This window comes from Sorex araneus, chromosome 1 (genome assembly GCF_027595985.1).
Source record: "Sorex araneus isolate mSorAra2 chromosome 1, mSorAra2.pri, whole genome shotgun sequence".
Classification (NCBI taxonomy): Eukaryota; Metazoa; Chordata; class Mammalia; order Eulipotyphla; family Soricidae; genus Sorex; species Sorex araneus.
Window position 1 is genome coordinate 166,387,145 of NC_073302.1, and position 21,105 is coordinate 166,408,249.

The 21,105-nt window shown below is 40.5% G+C and overlaps 2 protein-coding genes across 4 annotated transcripts in view; one reads left to right on the top strand and one right to left on the bottom strand.

Annotated features, from left to right (window-relative positions):
* Positions 1-2,216: 2,216 nt before the first annotated feature.
* MBLAC2 (metallo-beta-lactamase domain containing 2) lies at positions 2,217-11,037 on the bottom strand. Its single transcript, XM_004613075.2, has 2 exons — positions 10,274-11,037; positions 2,217-5,449 (listed from the first exon to the last, which is right to left on the bottom strand). Exons 1-2 carry the CDS (start codon positions 10,725-10,727, stop codon positions 5,064-5,066), a joined length of 840 nt encoding a protein of 279 aa, XP_004613132.1. The 5' UTR covers positions 10,728-11,037; the 3' UTR covers positions 2,217-5,063.
* Positions 10,674-21,105, top strand: part of POLR3G (RNA polymerase III subunit G) — a 41,953-nt gene continuing 31,521 nt past the window's right edge. For 2 of the 3 annotated variants that reach the window (XM_004613076.3, XM_055122029.1), the window contains exons 1-3: positions 10,674-10,797; positions 14,213-14,365; positions 16,829-16,958. In XM_004613076.3, the coding sequence (XP_004613133.2) occupies positions 14,249-14,365; positions 16,829-16,958 (247 nt within the window). In that variant the 5' untranslated portion in view covers positions 10,674-10,797; positions 14,213-14,248. Of the gene's footprint in view, positions 10,798-11,209; positions 11,334-14,212; positions 14,366-16,828; positions 16,959-21,105 lie in introns of those variants that run through there. The other variant, XM_055122020.1, reaches the window with a different exon arrangement.

Here is a 21,105-nt window from a genome sequence, read left to right on the forward strand (position 1 = left end):
CCAAGCCCAGTTAGATTTAATTATTGTAATAATCCTGACAAGCAGTTTGAGGTTCTTCATGTCCCTGGAGCGAGCAGATGCCACTGGGCTACACCAGCACGAGACAGGGACAGATGGAGACGTTACTGGCACCCACTCGAGCAAATCAAAGATCAACGGGATGACAAGTGACAAGTGACAATAATCCAAGCAATACTTGGTTCAGACAGGTGGGATTGTAGTAACAGTGGCGGAGCTAGTGAGAAGTACTCAAACCAAATTTCAATTCAGCACTGAAGTTTGAACCAATATAACTTGTTGGAGTTGGATAGTGTAGAAATTGCATTTAGCTACTAGGAACAAAAATACAAAGTATATTTTTTCCCATCCAAGCTGACAAGAAGGGTGGGAGGGAGGGAAGGAAAGAGGGAATTCTTTTCATACTTATTTCATACTTAGAAATGAAGAAGACTGCTGACTGCCGAGATGTGATCCCGGGGGCCGCACGCATGTGCGGCCTCTCCGCAGCTGTACAAGCGTGAATCCAGACCCAGCAAAACCTCTTTCGGTGTGAGCAACTCCTCGCAGAATGTCTCCGGCCTGAGAACTAAGCCTCGGCCCCGTGCCCGCCCGGGAGGGGAAAGGTATTTCTCTCTCTTGCCTCTTTCTCTCTGGGGATGAAGGGTGCGGTGGCCGCCATATTAAGACGACCACAGATTGGGTTTTCAAGCCTGCAATTATCTAATATCTGGAAGAAATCTCCCTGGACTTCTTGTTAAAGTACAGAAATTCAAAACTTATTTGTCTTCACAGTAGGTCTGAATCTCGTGGGGTACTCCTAGCAACAATAGTGAGGTTTGTGTTGAAATATTGAATGTAACCAAAGTAAACAGAATGTAAAATGAAACTTATCAGTTACAAGGTAGGGGGTGGGGGGCGGGATGGGAGGTGTACTGTGTGGGTTTTTTTTTTTTTTTTTTTGGTGGTGGTATATGGGCACTGGTGAAGGGGTGGTTGTTTCAGCATTGTATAACTGAGACCTAAGCCCGAAAGCATTGTAATCTTCCACACGGTGATTTAATAAAATAAAACTAAAAAAAAAAAAAGAAATGAAGAAGACTGCTATGACTGGAGATAACAGTAAGATCAATTTGTTTAAGCAAATCTATTCCAATAACCCTGATTTTTCATTAGTATCCTCCATATATTTCCAAGTCACTCTCATCAATCCTGTCCAAATCCCTTTTTAGTCTTGTTCTGTCCTGTCTTCATTTATTTATCCCTAAAATGGTACACAAATTCTCAAATAAACTGGTTTCTTGCATAGTTCTCATGGACATGTAATAACAGTAATATCAAATATAACTGGTATGTGTCGCTCCTATTAATATCTTTTGTAATTTTAATTCACAGGCCCAGACACAAACCTAAGAGGATAGGGGAAATGTCACAGAGGAAGTTAAAAGTTAAATTAGAATATTTACAACTTGTATAATAAAAATCATTTTTTAAATAAAAAATGTCATTGAGTCATATACAAATACTGCAGACTATAGTTTGCTTCAAAACAGGAAACTCCTCCAAATACTTGTATTCTAAGGAAACTCCTCCAAATACTTGTATTCTAAGATATTTAAATGTACATATTTTGATTTTTTTTTCTAATATCTTAAAGGCAGTTTTTCATTTAGTATACATGTGTTTGTTTTTCACATTTGTTTTGGATCATTTTTTTTTGGTTGGGAAGTAGCTTTTCCCCCACATCAATAATTAGTAAATATATTATTTACACAGAGAGTGTGTATATATATACATATATATATATATAACATATATATGGACTAGTACATCTTGTTACCAAAAAACCTCATTTTTTTGTTTTTGTTGTGGGGCAACACCCAGTGGTGCTCAGGGCTTACTCTTGGCTCTGTGCTTAGGAATAACTCCTGGTGAGGCTTGATGCCAGAGATCAAAGCCGGGCCAACCACTTGAAAGACAAGTGCTGCTTACTGCACTGATTCTCCAGCCCTGAAATGTTCATCTTCTATGCACTGACTAGAAATGCCGTATTTATTTAACTAGTAAGGGCCTAGAGAGCATTTGGGGGTTTCAGGATTCTATTTTGAATAAAGAATCATGAATTTACTGAAGGCATCTCAAAAAGTGTAATTTATATATGAAATATCCTTGTAAGAGATTGAAGAAGTTACTAATATTATAAAAAAGCACCTGATAGATTGAAATAAAACATCCACTTTAATAATCCACACAAATGTTTACATTTATCTAAAAACTGTAACAGGACAATCTGTGCATGTCACATTCATATTACTATCCATGTACAAACAACTACACATAACCATTATATCAAGATAACATACAAAGTTTTCATTTTAGGCTTCTCAGTTAAAAGTAAATGCCAAATAAAGAAAAAGAATTCCCAACGATTCCATTATTAATCATATAATGATATTTTTAAATGTTCAACAACGTTTGACAACTATGAATTATACTCAAATACTATTATTTCCCCAAACTATAAATTACAACAAGGGTCACTGTCAGGGTGAAAATATATTTTCTTAAAGCTATTTTGTAAAATATGCTATTATGCTTTAAAATCTTTTGAGTTATTCTTGGCACATGTGGCATCTTGGAAAGTAGAAATACACTTTGCCAATTTTGTGTTCTTGTGCAAGAATAAGAGGAAGAGCACGGTTGGGGAGGCAGACGGTTTGCGTTCAATTACCAGCTTTGTCCACAGTCATATTGTGTGAGGTTCATCAATATTTTTCTTGGCACTGAGGCCAGGATTAAAGAATGTATATTTTAGAATGCATAGCATGGGCGCTAACTAATAGATCCTTTCCATGACTTATTCGCATAGTAGCCATAGCAAAATATAGTATAGTCTTATGTTTTGGTACAATTTGAAAAGCTGAGGGAAAACTGGAAATTAAAAAATAAAAGTCAATGTGTTTTGAAAAATCACATTTTAAGGAAACCCTACATAAAGTTTAAATATTTCCTAATAAAAATCAGTCTCTTCTATACCCTGATTAAAACAGCAAACTCCTAAAGCATGACAAAATGACCAATGGTTAAGGACTTTTGGTTGTAGTTTTTTTTCCTTTGTGCTACTGATATAAAAATAATGACTATATTTAAGGCTCATTATGTGATTATTTGTGGTTGCCCTGAACCAAATTTGTATTCTTGATGGTGCACTATCAGTTGGAATACACTGCCTTAAATAACAATCACAGAGAAATTCCCGTGATATTTTACATTTAAACAATCATGACCTCTTTGTCAAATTTAAGTAAAGGTACATGTGGTGGCATGTGCAGTACAGTTTACATACAATCACAAACACAGGTTTTTTCCTGCTAACTACTTGATATCTGGAAGATCTAAGATACCTGAAAAATTTAAATTGTCACAAGGAATAATCTGCTCAAGACAAATGATTCCACACCTATCCTGGATCTTACTAGCCAGCTTACAAATCATCCTGGTATATTTGATGAAAAACTCCTCCTTCAGGAACTTTTCAGTAACCAAACTTTACACCACCATTTATGTCCCTGACATGTATAATTTGTATTGTCAACCTGTATTTATTATTACTGATATTTTGTTTGCCTTGTACTTCCAGCTAGGATATAATCTCTGACTTCTACAGTGTTCAGTACAATGCTGTGCATGTATGTGTGTGTGACTTAATGCATGCATGTGTATATGTGTGTATGTAATGAATGAATAGTATATACTGAATGAATAGAAGAACCTAGTTAAGTATAAGGTAGAAGAAATTCCATAATTTTTAAGAAATGCAATTTAGCTGGGTCTTCCTAATAAAAAATCTGATTTCCAAAGATATCTCAGTTTAGAAATGTCAATAATAAAAAGACTTTAAAATAACTTTTAAAAACCTTTATGAAATATTTCAAAAGGCTTTGTAGTAAATTATTAAGAGCACCAAAGCAAAACATTTTACTGAACAGCAGGATCACCTTTCCTATAACTTTACAAATGTAGACCTCTTTTCATTCAAGACAAAGAATACTGAACAAGAACAGGTGTTGTGAATCAGGATAAAAAAGGTGACTTGCTTGAAGTCAATGTCAACTGCTCATTTTGAAATTAATCTGAAAAGCCTTCTGCATGTTAAAAGAACAGTTTATAACAGGATGTTGTAGATCATTACAGTTGTTTTGATACTACAAAATGACATAATGAATGAAGCTATTAAATAAGAAAAGCTGCTTATTATAGCTGTTGATATTAAAATAGGATATAATAAAAAATTATTTGGAATGTGTATATTTTCAGGTTTGCCTGACAGTGTCCTTTTAAGGAATCTGACAATTTATAATTAAGTTACTGACATTTGAATTTCACTTTTATGACTGTAATGAAAATATTACACTTACATAATAACAAGATATAGTAACTTTTACTGATGCACTCTGCAATTTATAAAGCTTTGCAATATAACAAAACACTGTACTTTTTGTAAGTAAAATTACACAACAATGCTATAATATTAAGAATAAAATTAGGCATAAAAAGTGCAATACCATAACAATAGAACATTTTTGCTCATTTTAAATGTCTGTTTATATTCTTGTATTGAGTTTTATTGTAGTTTAAACCTCAAAACCTTCATTCTTAAATAATATACTTAAAAATACCAACTTTGGAGTATAAACATATAACTATGTGTGATTTACCAGTGTCATCTAGGAAATTGACAAATGTGAAGCAAGGACAATTGCTCTTACTGTAAAACACCTGCTTGCTTCCCCTTTTGACCAACTTTTACATCATTTCTAGAGCAAATGATACAAGATGACAACTTTGGCAAATAATAAGGTTTTGATGAGGTTCCCTATTTGGAAGAAAAAATATATATAAACTAAGACCTTCTATTTTTGGCTTATTCGTTCTCAATCTTTTTTTCCCCCTAAAATACGAGAGTGGAATAAAAGCACTTGTTGAGATGCTCACAAGGAATCATTTTAAACAGCACAAATGAATTTGATTAACTGACTGAAGCAAAATAGATTATCACAGAGATCCTAGGGCGAGGTCCTAGAATTTGTCACGCGAAGAGCTAAACTTGCAAGAGATCGCACGGCAAAAGTAGAGACTTTGTGACATATCCCAGCTTTTGAAATATAGTTAGAAGCCAACCGGAAAAGCCTTTCAGCACCAAAGGTATTGAAGTGCCCGGGAAGCACCTTCTCAACAAGACCTCTGTCTACTAATTCTATCAACCTCTCACAGGTTCCAACATAGTCGTTTATCCTGCTGTAGGGGAGCCAGTCAATTAGAGAGCCATCATACACAACATCTCCACTGAAGAGAATCTTCCGGTCTTTGTCATGTAAGCAAATGCTGCCCCTGGAGTGTCCAGGCATGTGCATGACAGTGAGCTGCCGGTCCCCAAGGTTGATCACATCCCCTGCAAATGAAAACAGAGTTTGCAGATAAATAAGTTGTACCCTTGACTTCAACACTAGGAAGAGGACATCAAATGGTTTCAATGAGGTTGGGCAGGATGACACTTGATGTTTGTTATCCCACAAATGCCTGTTTCTTAAGGATGAATGAATATGGGGCCTTTGTCTTTAGTGTTTGTTAGATGAATGTGTGTCCAAGTGATTGTTGCAGAAAGTTATTTCCATGGGTCGCTTTGGTACATAGAAAAGGAGAATCTGCGGTCAAATAAATTTAGAAACTCCTGCACCAAAGAAAATTTTGCAGACTTCTTAAGAGATTTTTATGCTAATGTACATTGTGGATATATGCATTAGGGAGTTGTGGTTGACAATTTCACAAACTTACTTGACCACAGAAGTTTCAGCACTAGCATCCTGGTAATGCAGTTTATGAATGATGTTCTAGTGAATAATATATTTTTCCCCATTCTTTCCACCCTGCTGGAATTCAGGCTTGAGGAGATTGTGCACAACACAATACAATGCTACTGTTGTTGCTCTGAGTTACTGTGCTTAATTTCTGATCTATGTCTTGTCTCAAGCAAAAGCCCTAGCCCAGAAAGGTTCACTAGTGGATTCTTCCAAACCTTTAAAGTAGACCTACTCCTCGTCCTTTTCAAGGTCTTTCAGAAATCTGAAGAAACAGGAATTCTCCCCAACAGCTCCTATGAGACAAACATCATCCTGACACGAAAACAGAGATTTCATGAAAAAGTAAAACTATAGACCTACATCCTGATGAAGACAGATGCAAAGATCCTCAACAATATTTTAGTAAACTGGATCCAACAATATGTCAAGATCATACGCATATTATGTGTATTGGACACTGTTCATAAGGTGGTAAAATACCTTTTCTTGAAATTATTACTAAAAAATAATTAAAACTGGCTTGACTGCTAAAAATGTGGGTTGTGTGTCGTGTGGCACACAGGATAAAGTTACTTAAAATTTATGGTGTGACCATTGGTCGTGGATTAGAAACTCACTAAGGAAGAGCAGAGTCAGGGGCGGAGTCATAGAGACGGGAGCAGAGCTGACCCCAGGACAGTGTTGGGTGCAGTGGGACCTGATTGGTGACGGTGTGCAGATTCTTCACACATCAGTTTCATAAAACTTAATACTACTGTGACTATATTATATAAACTAAACATTTTAAATTAAAACTAATTTCAATGGCACTCAGAAATAAAATAGTATTTGTCAAAGAAAATATTAACTCAGCACTGTGGTTTTATGTGTATATATATATATATATTTGGTGTAAGTACACAAATATACATATATACATATAAATATACATATAACACTACAGTTTTGTATACTTACAAACATACATATATAAACATACTTCTACATTTCTTTCATTAATAGATATATATGTAATATATAAACTATATATGTATATGTATACACAATGCTTATTTTCAGTTAACAGTTCTTATTTTATGTAAGTATATATAATACAATATATACCATATATCATCTATGTGTCATATATATCATATAATACAATGTATAATACATATGTAATATATAAACTATATATGTATACACACAATACCTATTACTTATTTTCACTTCAATAGTTCTTAGCATCCCTCAATCATAAAACCCCACGTTTCACTCTTCCCAGAAAACAAATTAGTTATCTGTGAGAGAGGTGTTCCCTTAGAGAATAGAATTTTAGAGTCTTAACAGTTTCTTAAATGGCTTTCAACCAATTTTTTATTGCAGTACCCTTTTCCCCCACTAAAAAAAAAAAAAAAAAGCTACTGCTAATTCCTGAGCCTTTTAAAGTGCCTGCAATGCAAACTTCGATGGTTTTTGCTTTCATATTGCTGGTATAGGACTAACTTGCTAAGTAACCACTCTTACAGGGTATAATACCTCAGCCAAGATTCATACTTATACAGACTAACTATAATCCTATTACAATAGTTTTAGTAGGGCTTGTGGGTTCAATGTTCTATATTTTAGTATATACAAATTACAAATCTATTCTTATTATCTTCCCCTCAAATTTAATTTCATCTGAAATAACTAATATCCTGGTGGCTCTATAAAAGCCATTTCAAAGTGTCTTAAGAGGCCAGAATATCTGTCTTGCTTATCTCTTAAATAGTTGGAAAAATAGGCAATATAAATGTGTCATTTAAGAACAATATACTGTATCAATCATATATATATTATATATACATATATATATATATATTTGCTTGAGTCACACCTAGCAATGCTCAGGGGTTACTCCTGGCTCTGCACTCAGGAATTACTCCTGGCAGTGCTCAGGGGACCATATGAGATGCTGGGAATCATGCAAGGCAAATGCCCTACCCACTGTGCTATCGCTCCAGCTCTATGTTGTTGTTCTTTAACGAGGACACAATATTATTAGTTGGGTAGGTTGGTTTTCTATAAAGATGAACACAACAGGTTTTAGGGTTTTGGGTTTTGGTTTGTGAGCCATACCTGATGGTGCTCAGGGCTTACTGCAGGCTCTGTGCTCAGGGACCACTATTGGTGAGCCCAGGGAACATACGGACTGCCAGGGATCCAACCCATGCTGGCCGTATGAAAGGCAAGCACCTTCCCGCCTGTGCTGTCTCTTTAGCCCAAAGCTAAACAAAAATGAATTATGCTCTTTCCAGGTTCTATTTATCCCTCATTAACAAGTCAACTTTTGGTTTAGTGGTAGAGTGCACGGATTTACGCTGTGGCTTGACAAATGATCATTAATTCACTAAATGAAATGTGGAAAATAAATGACTTCAGCCTCCTTTGAAATGGATACTTGATACTATTTCCAGGAGCTGTTGCTCATGTGTGTACGGTGTATGAGTTTTAATATATTTTATGTTTTTACCAAGGCATTAGGATTATAATGACAAGTTAGCAGACCACACCGTTCAGAAGACAGGAAATTAATATTCCTGAGAAGAGAGAGGATCAGATAAGAAGCATTCAGGTTCTAATGAAAAACAACTTTTGACTTAAGAGAGTATTAACACCCTCAAAGTGTTTGGTAAATACTCAGCTTTCCTTTCTCACCTTCAAAAACTTAAAGGCACCATATAGGTACTTTCAAGCTCTTGGTGGCTGCAAAATGCTAGAAATCTACTATCAAAGGGGAGTTAGGAAGCCTGACTTCCAGTCCTGGCTTCCAGCAAAATTGGCTCTGTGCCCTCAGACCATGACCTGCAGAGATGCTTGGAGTCCACACCTATAAAATGAAAGATCCTATCATTCTTTCACCACTACTTTCTGTTGCTGGTGCAGGAGCTAAAGTAGTTATTTACATAATTTAAATATATATTTAAACATTAATGCAAAGGTGTTTTTGTAATGTGTAAGTGCCAGAATTTGGTCTCCATACCTATTGGTTACATGGAAATCCTAACTCTTACAAAATATTAATTTTATCAAGAAATAAAACGGTGTACTTTTCTTCTAAATGGTCAAATGATGTAAACTATGTAAATCATCTTTTTTTTATCTTTAGGTTTAAAACTTGAATGACTTCCGGTGTGAGATATGACATACATAATATCACAATATTTTTTGTATCTGAAATGATCAATATCTACAGCATTTGTGGGATAAGCAGATTTTTCTAAAATGTTTTATTGTCATATTGGTCAGTAACATAATAATTACATCTGACTACTAGGATTTTCCACCTCTTACAAGAACGTTCTAATAGTCATTTAAAATGGCTTCAAGATGGAGAGAAGGGCAATTGGAGTCACCACATCTACTAGGCATTATTTATTTATGGATATGTTTTGGTTCATTGTGCCTAGATTTAAATCCTAGCTTTTGAGTTATCTTGCTGAATATTCCAGAAAAATCATTTTATTGGGGTTGGGTAACCTCATTCCTACTGTGTAGAGGATAAAATTAAATCAACAAAATATTCTAATAAAGGAAACACACAAACATATTGATGTGTCTAATTGGTTCAGTTAAATAAAAGCGCTGGTATGGGGCTAGGGAAGGGCTATTTTTATTTTATTTCATTAGTTTCTCGCTGAAACTCCACCCTATTACATGGCAAGAAAGGCCCCAGGGCTGCTGGTACGTTCATCCACGTACTTCACTGTCACCAGAAATAAGCTCCTTATTAATATTTTTCACCAGGCCAGACCAGTAAATCTGACATCATGTAAGAATGAACCATATTCTACATTTTATTATTCACCCGTGGGTTTTTCTCGGTGAGGCCACATCAAGAACAGACTCTCAGCGAGAAGGCGGGGATGCCTGGGCTGATGGGAACCACTGCTCCCGATGGCTTTGCAAATCTACAGGTGGGGAACTGCCCCGAGCCGGGGGTCACCACTGTTGGTCTGATGAAGCCGGCAGTTCTCCAAAGCACCGACCATGACTCGCACTCTAAAGCGAGGCGGTTTCTTTAAAGGTTTTTTTTTTTTTTTCTTTAACTACAAATGCGGCTGGAACTGTGTCAGCCTGCTGCTAGCGAGTCTGTAGCGTTACTACGGGCTCCGCCACTGGAAACTGACTCGGGGGTGGGGCCGGCGGTCCCCGGCGCTCGGCGACCCGCGCGGTGCCAGGGCAGGTCTCAGTCGCCACGGCTGCGTGGGCCTGGGCTCCGCTCGGGTGGGCTCTCACTCCGAGCAGGGCGCGACAGCGGTGCTTTGCTGCGGGGACAAAATACCCCCCCGCACTGCGCAGCTAGGCACGTCTGCCACATGCATCCCTCGGCCAGCTTCTCCCCAAGCCCTTCCCGGAACGAAGAGAAGCGAGCGCCCGCCAGGGCCCATTACCATCCTGCAGGATGAGGGTGGGCTGCACCGCCTGCACTCGGAACTGCCTGGCCCTCCAGCCCGGGCTGGGCGCCCGCACCACCTCACTGTCGGACAGCCAGGTCACGGTCTCAAAGTTGTCCCCGCGAGCCAGCGCCTCGGCCTCGGCGTGGTGCACGGCCACCCGGTCGAACTGGTAGAGGCCTCCGGCGTGGTCGAAGTGCACGTGGGTGGCCACGGCCAGCAGCGGCCGACCCGCCGCGTCCTCCTTGGCCTCGCGGTCTTGCAAGAGGCCGGAGGAGTAGAGGTACTCGGGGAGGCTGCGCAAGCCCAGCCCCGTGTCGATCACCACGTCCTGCTCCGAGCCACGCACCAGCCAGATGTTGGCGCGGTTGCCCGACTCGTAGAAGCGTTCCTGGATCCAGAAGATGCCGTCGCCCAGGGATTTGTGGGCGTACCACTCGAGCGCAGACATGCTGGAGCGGGCTCGACGCGCGCTGGGGTGGTCTGCTCGTCTGCTCCCCCGGAGCTGCCCGGGCGCGGAGGTGCGGAGGGCTGCACGCGCCGGGGGTAGTGGGGGGGCGCGCCGAGAGGCAGAGCCGGGGGCGCTCGCCGGGCACCCCCGCGCCGGGTCCGCAGAGGCTGCGCAGCCCTGCCCGGGAGCGTGAAGGCAGCGGCCGCCGCAGCACAGGGCAGCGCGGAAGGCAACTCTTGTCTAACTTGGCTTTCCCACTGCAGAGGAGCCGCGCGACGCCAGGGACGCACCAGGCCCGCCCACCCGTCGCGCGCCCCTTGCGCGCTCCCAACCGGCGCCTAAAGGGTCGGACGCAGTCGGTGGGCCGACTACGGCGCCTGCCGAGGGCTAAAAAGCCTCGGCCCGGGGGGCGGGGCCGGCCGAGGAATGGGCGGGGCCAGCCGGTGGGATTCGCAGCCCGGCTCCCGGACCGCGTGGAGGGCGGAGCGCGCGTCTCCAGACGGACCCGCGGCATCCGAGTGCAGGCTCCTTCGGCTGGCACCCCTTCCTTGCCGACCGGCTTTTCGGCTGCACAGTTTTATCCGAGCCTCAAGACTTAGAGAGCAGGTAACAGAGGAAGCAATTGAAGGGGTGGGGGGGCTGGGAAGGGTAGAAGGGCACGTGGAGAAAGAGGACTGAAACAGATGTAAATTCCCATTCGGGAGCCTCACGATTGGGCTTGGGGAGGTAGCTTTACCTCCACTTCTGAGCCCTTCAGATGTCTTTGAAAAGCTGCTTTTCCAGATCTTACTGGGTCTGCACTTCCTGCGACTGTTGCAGTGAGTTAGAAGGGAATTCGTGGTAGATTTGGAAATCGGTCGTTGTATGAGTGATAACGTCAGGCAGCGTCATTGCCGCAGGTTTGCTGCTAAGCACTGACTCTTCAAGTGTTGGCATTTTACCCGATATCATCGGGAGGGAGTTTAAAAATAGTTTTTTTTCCTCGCTTCTTGAATATTGTTTTCCCTCTGTCTCTGCAGGCAGAGATCTAGCTACTCTTAGAAAAGCAAAGAAAGTTGCTTGCAGTGTTTATTTAGGAAAGGTGGAAATAGCTATACCTCGTGAAGGTAGCTGTAGGTAAGTAGTGACTGGGTGTGGCCCCACCAGTACAGCCCTATAAATTACCCCCATTATTAGCACCAGGTTCCTGTCCCCACCCTGCACCTCCCAGCTGTTGAAACATCCATTTCTTTCCCTTGAGAACTTGACTAACCTCCCTGCTCAGCCGGGAAAAAACTATAAAGAGACCCATGAGACAGCATTATAATGGGTAATTGGGAAAACCCGATTGTGGGAGCTACTAATAAACCTCCATCGAAGATTCTACATCTTCCGTGGGATTGCTGCTTTTTTGAACATTTCACTGATCTTGTTAGGAATCATTTGCCCAGTGTTCAGTGCTATTCCTATTGTGCAAGTCCTTGAGCTAGGTGGTCTGAAAACTTAGGTTTAAGGGGGAGAAAAGTCAGAAGCTGCATTCTCAAGGATCTTAGGGATAATATTATCTGTCATGAATATTTATACTCAAAACTAAAAAGTAAATGCTTTAAGATTACAGGGTTACATTTTAGCTGGTGTGGGGAACCTCTGTTATTTCTTCTTCTTCTTTTGATTTTGGGCCACGCCTTGTGGTTACTCCTGGCTCTGATCTCTTGGTGGTGCGTGTGGGGTGCTGGGGATTGCACCCAGGTTGCCGGCCTGTAGGGCTGTGCTGTCTTTCCAGCCTCCCCCTCTCCTGTTTCTAAGCAGGGAAATAGCTACTCTCTGTAGTAGTGTGTTTTGCCTAAGGTGCAGGGAGCACTGGAATTGATCCGGCATGGGAGCACTACTGGGCCATGAGCTTATTGGATGCTTGCCTGACTCTGGTTGGTGACAGGGCTGCAAAGGTGAATACATTTCTAGATTGTCACACTTATCCTCTGCACGCATCACACTGCCCTCTGGATATCTTTCCTATTTCCTCACACGCTCTTTCTGTCACTTTTCTTAGGTGATCAGATACTACAGAATATGGCAGGTCTTCCTTACCCGCCTATCCACATTTCCTGCTTTTTCTTCAGAGTACTGATCACTAGCTGGCATTTTCTAGGTATCGTTCAATATAGGAAAACTGACTCATGATCACCGAACTAAAAAGAGGTGCTGAGAGGCCAGGATGCCGTGTGAATGAGAAAGGTGTCCGTAAAGAGCTGGCAGTGAGTTTGCTACCTGGGGCAGTACTAATGACTTTAATTTATACACCCAAAGGTTCCTTGAGAAATGTAGTCAGTGCTTTAGAGCCAGCAGTTTTAGATTTTCAAGGGATATTCTATCAAGCAGTATGAAAGCTGGTATACTCTTTTTTTTTTTTTTAAAGGGTTACCTCTAAACTGCTTCCAGGCGCCACCAAGAAGCTTATGTTACCATAAGTAAGAATACTTGAGGATCTTTTTGTTTATTCGTTTGGGCCACACCCAGCTGTGTTCAGGGCTTACTCCTGCTTCTGGGCTCAGGGATCACTTCTGGTGGGCTCCGAGGACCATATGTGGTGCGAGGGATTGAACCCTGGAAGGCTGTGAGCAAAGCAAGCACCCTACCTGCTGTACTATCACCCCAGCCCCCGCCTTGCATGTCTTGGTCCATGTTTGAAGCTTGGCACAGTTTATGGTCCCTGAGTGATCCCTGAGTGTAGGTAGAGTCAGGAGTAAGCCCTGAGCACTGTCAGGTCTGGCCCCCCCCCCCCCCCCAATACAACGAAGCACAGAAAGAGGAGCCAGGGCTGTAAGTTAGGAGTAGAGCACAGGCCCTGGGTGGTCATGAGGGCCCAGGGTTCCAGGGCCCAGATAGCTGTATGGTAAAACAGATAGCTAGTGTGTGTGCAAGAGCCCAAGTTGTTTGTCTCCCTGGGACCCTACGGGTCCCCTGATGCCTCCGCTGGCGATCTAGGCCAAGCACTTCCAGAGGGTCCTCCTCTCACCCAGGCCCACTGCCTGGCTGTCCTCTATCAAAATCTGAAGATTTAAAAGTCAAGGAGGATGTTGGACTAGGTCTCCGAAATGCTTTCAGACATTGAAGTTGTGTGATAATAATTTAAAATTTAAAGTATGAGTGATGCTAGTCTTTATGTTTCATGAAAAAGCATCAGCCTGGCTTGTCCCTGTTTGAACTCTCTGTGTCTCTGAGATCCTCCTGACAACCCGCAGAAGAGTGGCGAACCCTGTCAGACCGAGCCTTCCTCAGGGCTTTATCTCACAGAGATCCTCCTGTCAGCCTGGAGTCCTTTAGCGCATTGCCTCACCTGCCGAACCAGATTATATGGAGGCGTTTAGGAATCAGTTATCACATGTTGATTTCTTCACAAGTTTTGCTTTCCAGAAGTATTGGAAATTGGCCACTCCCTCTGAAGGACTGGAATGTTTTGAAGTGTTAGATTCATTTTTTTGGGTCTATTTTTTTTTTCTTTTCAGGATTTGCTCACATCTTCCCCCATATAACTGGTCCTGATGGCTGGAAGTAGAGGAAGAGGACGTGCTGCCTATACCTTTAATATCGAGGCAGTTGGATTTAGCAGAGGTGAAAAGTTACCTGATGTAGTACTGAAACCACCACCGCTGTTTCCTGTAAGTACTTGGCAGCTCACTTCTCATCATGTTTTGTTTCAAAGTTCAGAAAATCTGCTTAAAATACAAGAACCAAACTGTACAATTTTGTATGTGATTATGCTCAGTTCAGTATTATTAAAGTTAAAGAAGATTTCTTTTTCATTTCTTGTACCTCCTATTGCTATTATTAGTATAATATTAACATGTACACGTTGGTGACCTCCCTGGTGGTGTGCTGGGGACTGAGGGGTCTCTTCTGGCTATACTTGACCGCATAGCGGGTCTGAATGGTTTAGGCCTAAACTATCTGAACCATGGGTGCACCTGGAAGTGCTAAGGCAGGACATTTGGTGCTGGCTATTAAATATGGGGCCTTGAATGTGCCACAGATGTGTCCCACTCCTTTGAGCTATTTCCCCAGCCCCTTCAACCTGGTGGTGCTCGGGGCTAACACCTGGCTCTGTGCTCAGGGATCGCTCCTGATGGTGCTCAGGGGACCATATATGATGCTGGAGATCAAGCCAGGGGTGCCTAAGGTTCTGTACTCTTTCTCTGGCCCTCATAATTTTTTCTACAAATGTTTTTAATAGCCTAAAGGCTGTGATGGTGACTTTGTGATATCTCTCAGATCTTTTCCCTCTCTGTCCTCTTTGCTCTAGCCTCCTGGTTCCCTTTTCCCCTGCAAGTTTCCCTAATTGGAACCAACTGTTCCCCGTGTCTCTGCATGGGTGGCTTTGTAATTTTGTCCAGATCTCTGATCAGGTGTGACTTCCCTGAGTGATCATGGGAACATACAGAGCAGCACCTCCATCTTCTATATGTATTTCTCATCAGGCTTTTCTCTGCTTCATGTTTTACATGTCATTTTGCATTATCTAAAATGATATGCTATCTCATTTGTATACTGATTTTTTCCCCATGGAATATAAGTACCATGCAAGCAGGAACTTTAGGTCTTTATGTCGTCTCCTTTTGCCTATTAGTATCTAGTTTTTAGTAGACACTCAAGAAATAAAGAATGAGTGAATTAGTTCAGAACGATTTTCTGAAACTGTATCCTGATTATCTCTGAAGCTGGAAGTGTTTTTGCCAGGCATCTCTGCAGCTTGTGGCTCTCTATGAGATTTATTTGTGAGTGCCATTTACTTTTTATATGGCCTACAGATTGTTTGTGCTTCAATTTTTTTCACTACAATAGGGGAAATAGTGGAATTTCTTTCAATTAGATCATGGATGTTGAATACTGAGTGCATCCTAATCATATTAACTACTTGCTTAATGATAGCTGCCACAATTTTGAAGGGGAACTGGGTTTGTCTTCCAAGTGGTGCTTTATGTTTACTACGACCAATGTTGTCATCCATTAACTGAAGTTAATGGGAGACTAAAACAATCTCCCATTAACTTCAGTTAACCTCCTTGTTCTCATTTTTTCTTTTTGTTTCCATGTTTGTTTTTGAGTCACACCCCTAGGTGCTTAGAGCTCACTGTTGGCCCTGCACTCAGAGTTTACTCTCGATTCCACTGTCCCTCTCGGAGAGCCCGGCAAGCTACCGAGAGACTCCTGCCTGCATGGCAGAGCCTGGCAAGCTACCTGTGGCATATTTGATATGCCAAAAACAGGAACAAGTCTCACAGTGGAGATGTTACTGGTGCCCGCTCGAGCAAATCTATGAGCAACTGGATGACAGTGCTACAGCAGTGCTACGACAGTGGTCAGGTGACCATATGGCATCCCAGGGATCAAACCCACGTTGGCTGTGTGCAAGGCTATAGTCCTACCTACTGTACTGTCTCCAGCCCCAGGTGTTTTCATTTTGATATCCTGATTTTTAAAATACAAATTGTAGTCAACAGTATTATGATCATTAATGTGATAAGGAGGAAAATTAGGTCCAGTAGGAAAGTTAAGTATACTTTATACCTCTAAAATGATTCAAATTAGGAGATAAAGCTTAAATAGGTAATAGAAGCTTAGTGTCTCTTAAGTTGATTCTAAAGCTTCCTATAAAGTGTAATTTTTCATTGTTCTCCAGAACTGAGCTGTGTGGAGGGTGGGAGAGGAAATGGGAGGAGTCGTTGGCCCGTTGGAGGAAAGCAGGTGCTCTGTGGCGGATGTAGTGTTAGTAGAGTTACGCATTCAGCTCTCATCAGTCGTGTTGTAAATTATAGTACCTCAATAAAAATGGAAGAAATGAAAAATAATGTAGTTTTTCCTCCTTATTTTCTTTTTTACTACATGTGGCAGTACTCAGCTTACTCCTGGTTCAGTACTCAGCGATAACTCCTGGTGGGCTAGGGAGTGATCAATCCCTGATGCCACGGATTGAACCTGGGCCAGCTGCATGCGCATGAAGTCCCCTATCCACTGTACTATTGCTACAACCCCTAGTTTTCAATCCAATTTCTAGAATATAGACAAAAGAGGTATTAAAATTTTTAGTATCTAATAATAAAAGCATTGTCTCTAATAAAAAACAGGATACAGATTATAAACCAGTGCCACTGAAAACTGGAGAAGGTGAAGATTATATGCTGGCCTTGAAACAGGAGTTGAGAGAAACAATGAAAAGAATGCCTTATTTTGTAGAAACTCCTGAAGAAAAACAAGGTGGGTAGTAGACTCTGATTATGTGACTTTATGTATACATAGTCAATGTGTGTACAATTTATGCAAATTTTATACAATTTATACAAAACTTTTGGCACAGGATAGATTATTTTTTAATACTGAATGATTTACTTTCATCATAAATTGTCAACTCACTTTGAAAAATGCATATTCATGTTGATTCAGTAGAAAGTACTTTACATTTTGAATGTCTTGGTTTTTAAATTTTTATGTTTTGTGGTACATGGTTTGTTTTGTGTTTTTTTTGTTTTAGAATTAAACTTTTACAGTAGCAGTTTCAAGAATTTAGTGAAAATTCTAAAAACAAAATATACTAAAAGAATAAAATCACCTATACTGCTAATAACTGAAGAGTTACTATTAATATTTTATTGTAAAGTTCATGTTTCCTTTAAATGTATATACTATATGCTTCTTATTATTCATTTTGTTGTCTCCTTTTGCCTGTCAATGTCTGGTATTCAAGAAATAAAGAATGAATGAATAAATTCAGAGTGATATTCTGAAAAGTATCTTAATTATCTCTGAATCTGGAAATGTCTTTACCTGAGTACCCAGTGTCCTGAGTACCCAGTCTTTGTGTATGCATAATCATAAATGTGCATATATAAGCACATATGAAATTTTTTGAAACTAATATAAGTTCAAGTTCTGGCTTTCCCATTTACTTTTTTAAAAATTTTATTTTTGTTGTTATTTTTTAAATTTTTATTTTAGGCCTCATGGTGTACACTACTATTCATGATAGGGTTGCATGGGTAACACAGTCCAAAACCACACCCTTCCCAAAGGTGTCCACTTCCTCCACCATTGTTCCATGACCTGTCCGTCTTTCCCCATACTTCCCTCCTACTGAAGACCATTTATCAGTTTCTGTTGCTACTGGGCATTTGTTATCACATCTACACATGAGAGAGATCATACTGTATCTGCCCCTCTCTTTCTGACCAACTTCACTTGACATGGTACGCTCCAGATCCATCCATATAAAAGCAAATTGCTTAGTATCACATAGCCAAGTAGTAGTCTGTTGTGTGTATGTATCATCATTTCTTTATCCAGTCATTTGTTATTGGACACAAGGGTGGTTTGCAGATTTGGGCTATTATGAATGGTGCTGCAATGAGCATAGTAATGCATATATCTTTTCTGAGTAGAGTTTTTGGGCCCTTGGAAGTAAATGTCAATAAGTGGAATTGCTGGATCATTTGGAAGCCCAGTTTTAATTTTTTGAGGTGTGTTCATCTTATTTTCCAAAAAGACTGGACATGTCAACTTTCCTGCTAGCAGTGAGTGAGCATCCTTTTTCCCCCAACATCCACCCTGACACAGTTTCCTTTTCATTATTTGTGAAGTGTGCCAGTCTCTCTGCTGTGAGATCGTAAGTCATGCAGAGCATTTTTTCATAGACTCTTTGGCCATCTTTTAGGTTTTTTTTTGTTTTTTTGTTTTTTTTTTTTTTGCTTTTTGGGTCACACCTGATGATGCACAGGGGTTACTCCTGGCTCTGCACTCAGAGGATTCGAACCCAGGTTGGCCAAGTGTAAGGCAAATGCCCTACCCACTGTGCTATCACTCCAGCCCCTCTTTTAGTTTTCTTTAAGGGAGTTTCTGTTCATCTCTTTCCTCTAGATTTTCATGAGGTTGGCTTATTTTTTCCTTGTAAAGATCTACGAGTCCTTTACATATTTTAGATGTTTAACCTTTATCAGATGAGTGGTGGCAAATATTTTCTCCCAGGCTGTGGGGCATCTTTTTATTCTGGTCGCAATTTTTTTTGCAATGCCAAAGCTTCGTAGTTGATGTAGTCCCATTTGTTTATCTTTGCTTCCATTTGCTTGGTATTGAATGGCATTGAACCTTGAATATCCCTACCTCCAGCTTCAGTTTCATGGAGTGCTTTATATTTTCCTTGATAGAATTTATCAGGTCTGATATGAGGTCTTTAATTTTTTTTTTTCTTTTTGGTCATACCCAGCAATGCACAGCGGTTACTCCTGCCTCTGTACTCAGGAGTTACTCCTTGCGGTGCTCAGGGGACCATATGAGATGCTGCTAATCAAACCCGGGTTGGCCACATGCAAGGCAAATGCCCTACCGGCTGTGCTATCATTCCAGCCCCCTTTAATCTATTTTGATTTGACTTTTGTGCATCACTTTAGGGGTCTCAATTAAGGTTCTTTTGCATGTAACTAACCAGTTTTCTCAGCATCATTTGTTGTCCAGTCTTTCCTCGCTTCATTTCATGCTTCTTGCTCTTGTGTTAACTGTATTTATACCTGAGGATCTATCTCTGTACTCTCAATTCTATTCCATGGGTCTGAGAATTTTTTCTTATTCCAGTACTACACTGTTTTGCTTATTATCACTTTGAAGGTGGGGAAAGAGAAGCCCTCCAGCCTTTTTTTTAGGATTGCTTTGGCTATTCATGGGGTCTTATTACTCCACATACATTTCAACAGCATTTTATCTGTGTCTTTTTAAAAATTCATTTTTATAGGAACTGCACTGAATCTGTATAATGCTTTGCCAAACTGTCATTTTGACAGTTGAGTCTTCCAGTCTCTGAAGAGGGTACATGTTTCCATTGCCCCACATCCTCTTTTATATCTATTAGTAGTGATTTATTCCTTTCTTTGTGTAAATCTTTCATGTCTTTTGTTAAGCTGGTTTTCTGATTCACAAATATGAATGGGATTTTTTTTGGGATTTCTCTTCTATTTTATTATTTGCACACAGAAAAGCTATGGAGTCTGCATATTGCTTTTGTAGCTTGTTACTTTCTTGGACAAATCTATTGTTTCTAGGAACATCTTTGTAGAGTCTCTAAGGTTTTCTAAGTATAATTACTTATTACCCACAAATAGTGAGCATTTGACTTCTTTTATAATTTGGATGCCCTAATATCTCTTTCTTGCCTGATTGTGATGGCAAGCACTTTCAGTACTGTACGGAACAGTAGTGGTGTGAGAAAGAAACGTCTTACAAGGATCCTCGGAGTTCCTCTGCTCTTGTATCTTCCTGGTTCACTCAAAAGCGTATCACTAGCATTTTGTCAGATATACTTAGTAACACCATGGCACTGTCGTCCCATTGTTCATTGATTTGCTTGAGCGGGCACCAGTAACGTCTCCATTGTGGAGTTTTTGCCATATAGAATATGCCACGCGTAGCTTGCCAAGCTCTGCCATGCGGGCGGGATATTCTCAGTAGCTTTCCAGGCTCTCCTAGAAGGACAGAGGAATTGAACCTGGGTCGGCTGTGTGCAAGGCAAACGCCCTACCCGCTGTGCTATACTATGTACGCTCCAGTCCATACTTAGTATTCTTGGATAATATTACAGTTATTATTTTAAATTGGGTGCTTCCAAAAACAATGCTTAGCAGGTCTGGGGACCGCTGCTGGGGAAACTGTGCCAACCTGACCAGATCACTATTAGGATCTAAGGATTCAGTTCTGTTCATGTCCTCTGGGGTTCACCAAGGCTATACCCAGAGGCACGAGAAGTGGGGACCTGCTCATAAATATGCTGCTGTGATTGCTGTTGCTTACATAAATATTTATGAAGTTCTCTACTTTGCTTAATTTTAAAAGACTTGGCTATATTATTACTTGCCATTTATGTTTCTGACATAATATAAAATATGAAGTAAGTATTCATTGATGATGCCAAGGGCAGAGAGAAGAAATCATTGTTGGATAAGACTGAAAATCTCTGACTGAGAGAAGGAAGTGGTTTTAGAGGAGAGAGAACCCATTGTTGAGTAGGTATTGAGCATAGTAGAACTATATTGATTTTAATTTTCTGCCCTTGACTCTTGAAATTAGAGAAATCAATATCATCCTTGAATTTTGAAAACAGCATCATTAAAACATGAGAAATTCATATAGTGTCATTTTATCCCATTAGTATTAAAAATGCATTCCATTTTCCTTTCTCTAAAAGACAGAATTGGCGAGGAGTCAAAGGAAGTCTTACATAGTAATATTTCATGGGCTTACAAGAAACATTTTAGACAAGCTCATTTAATTTTTTTTTTAATGTTTGGGCCACATCCAGTATTGCTCAGGGTTTATTCCTGGTTCAACACTTTGGGATCACTCCTAACGGTGCTCAGAGATCAAC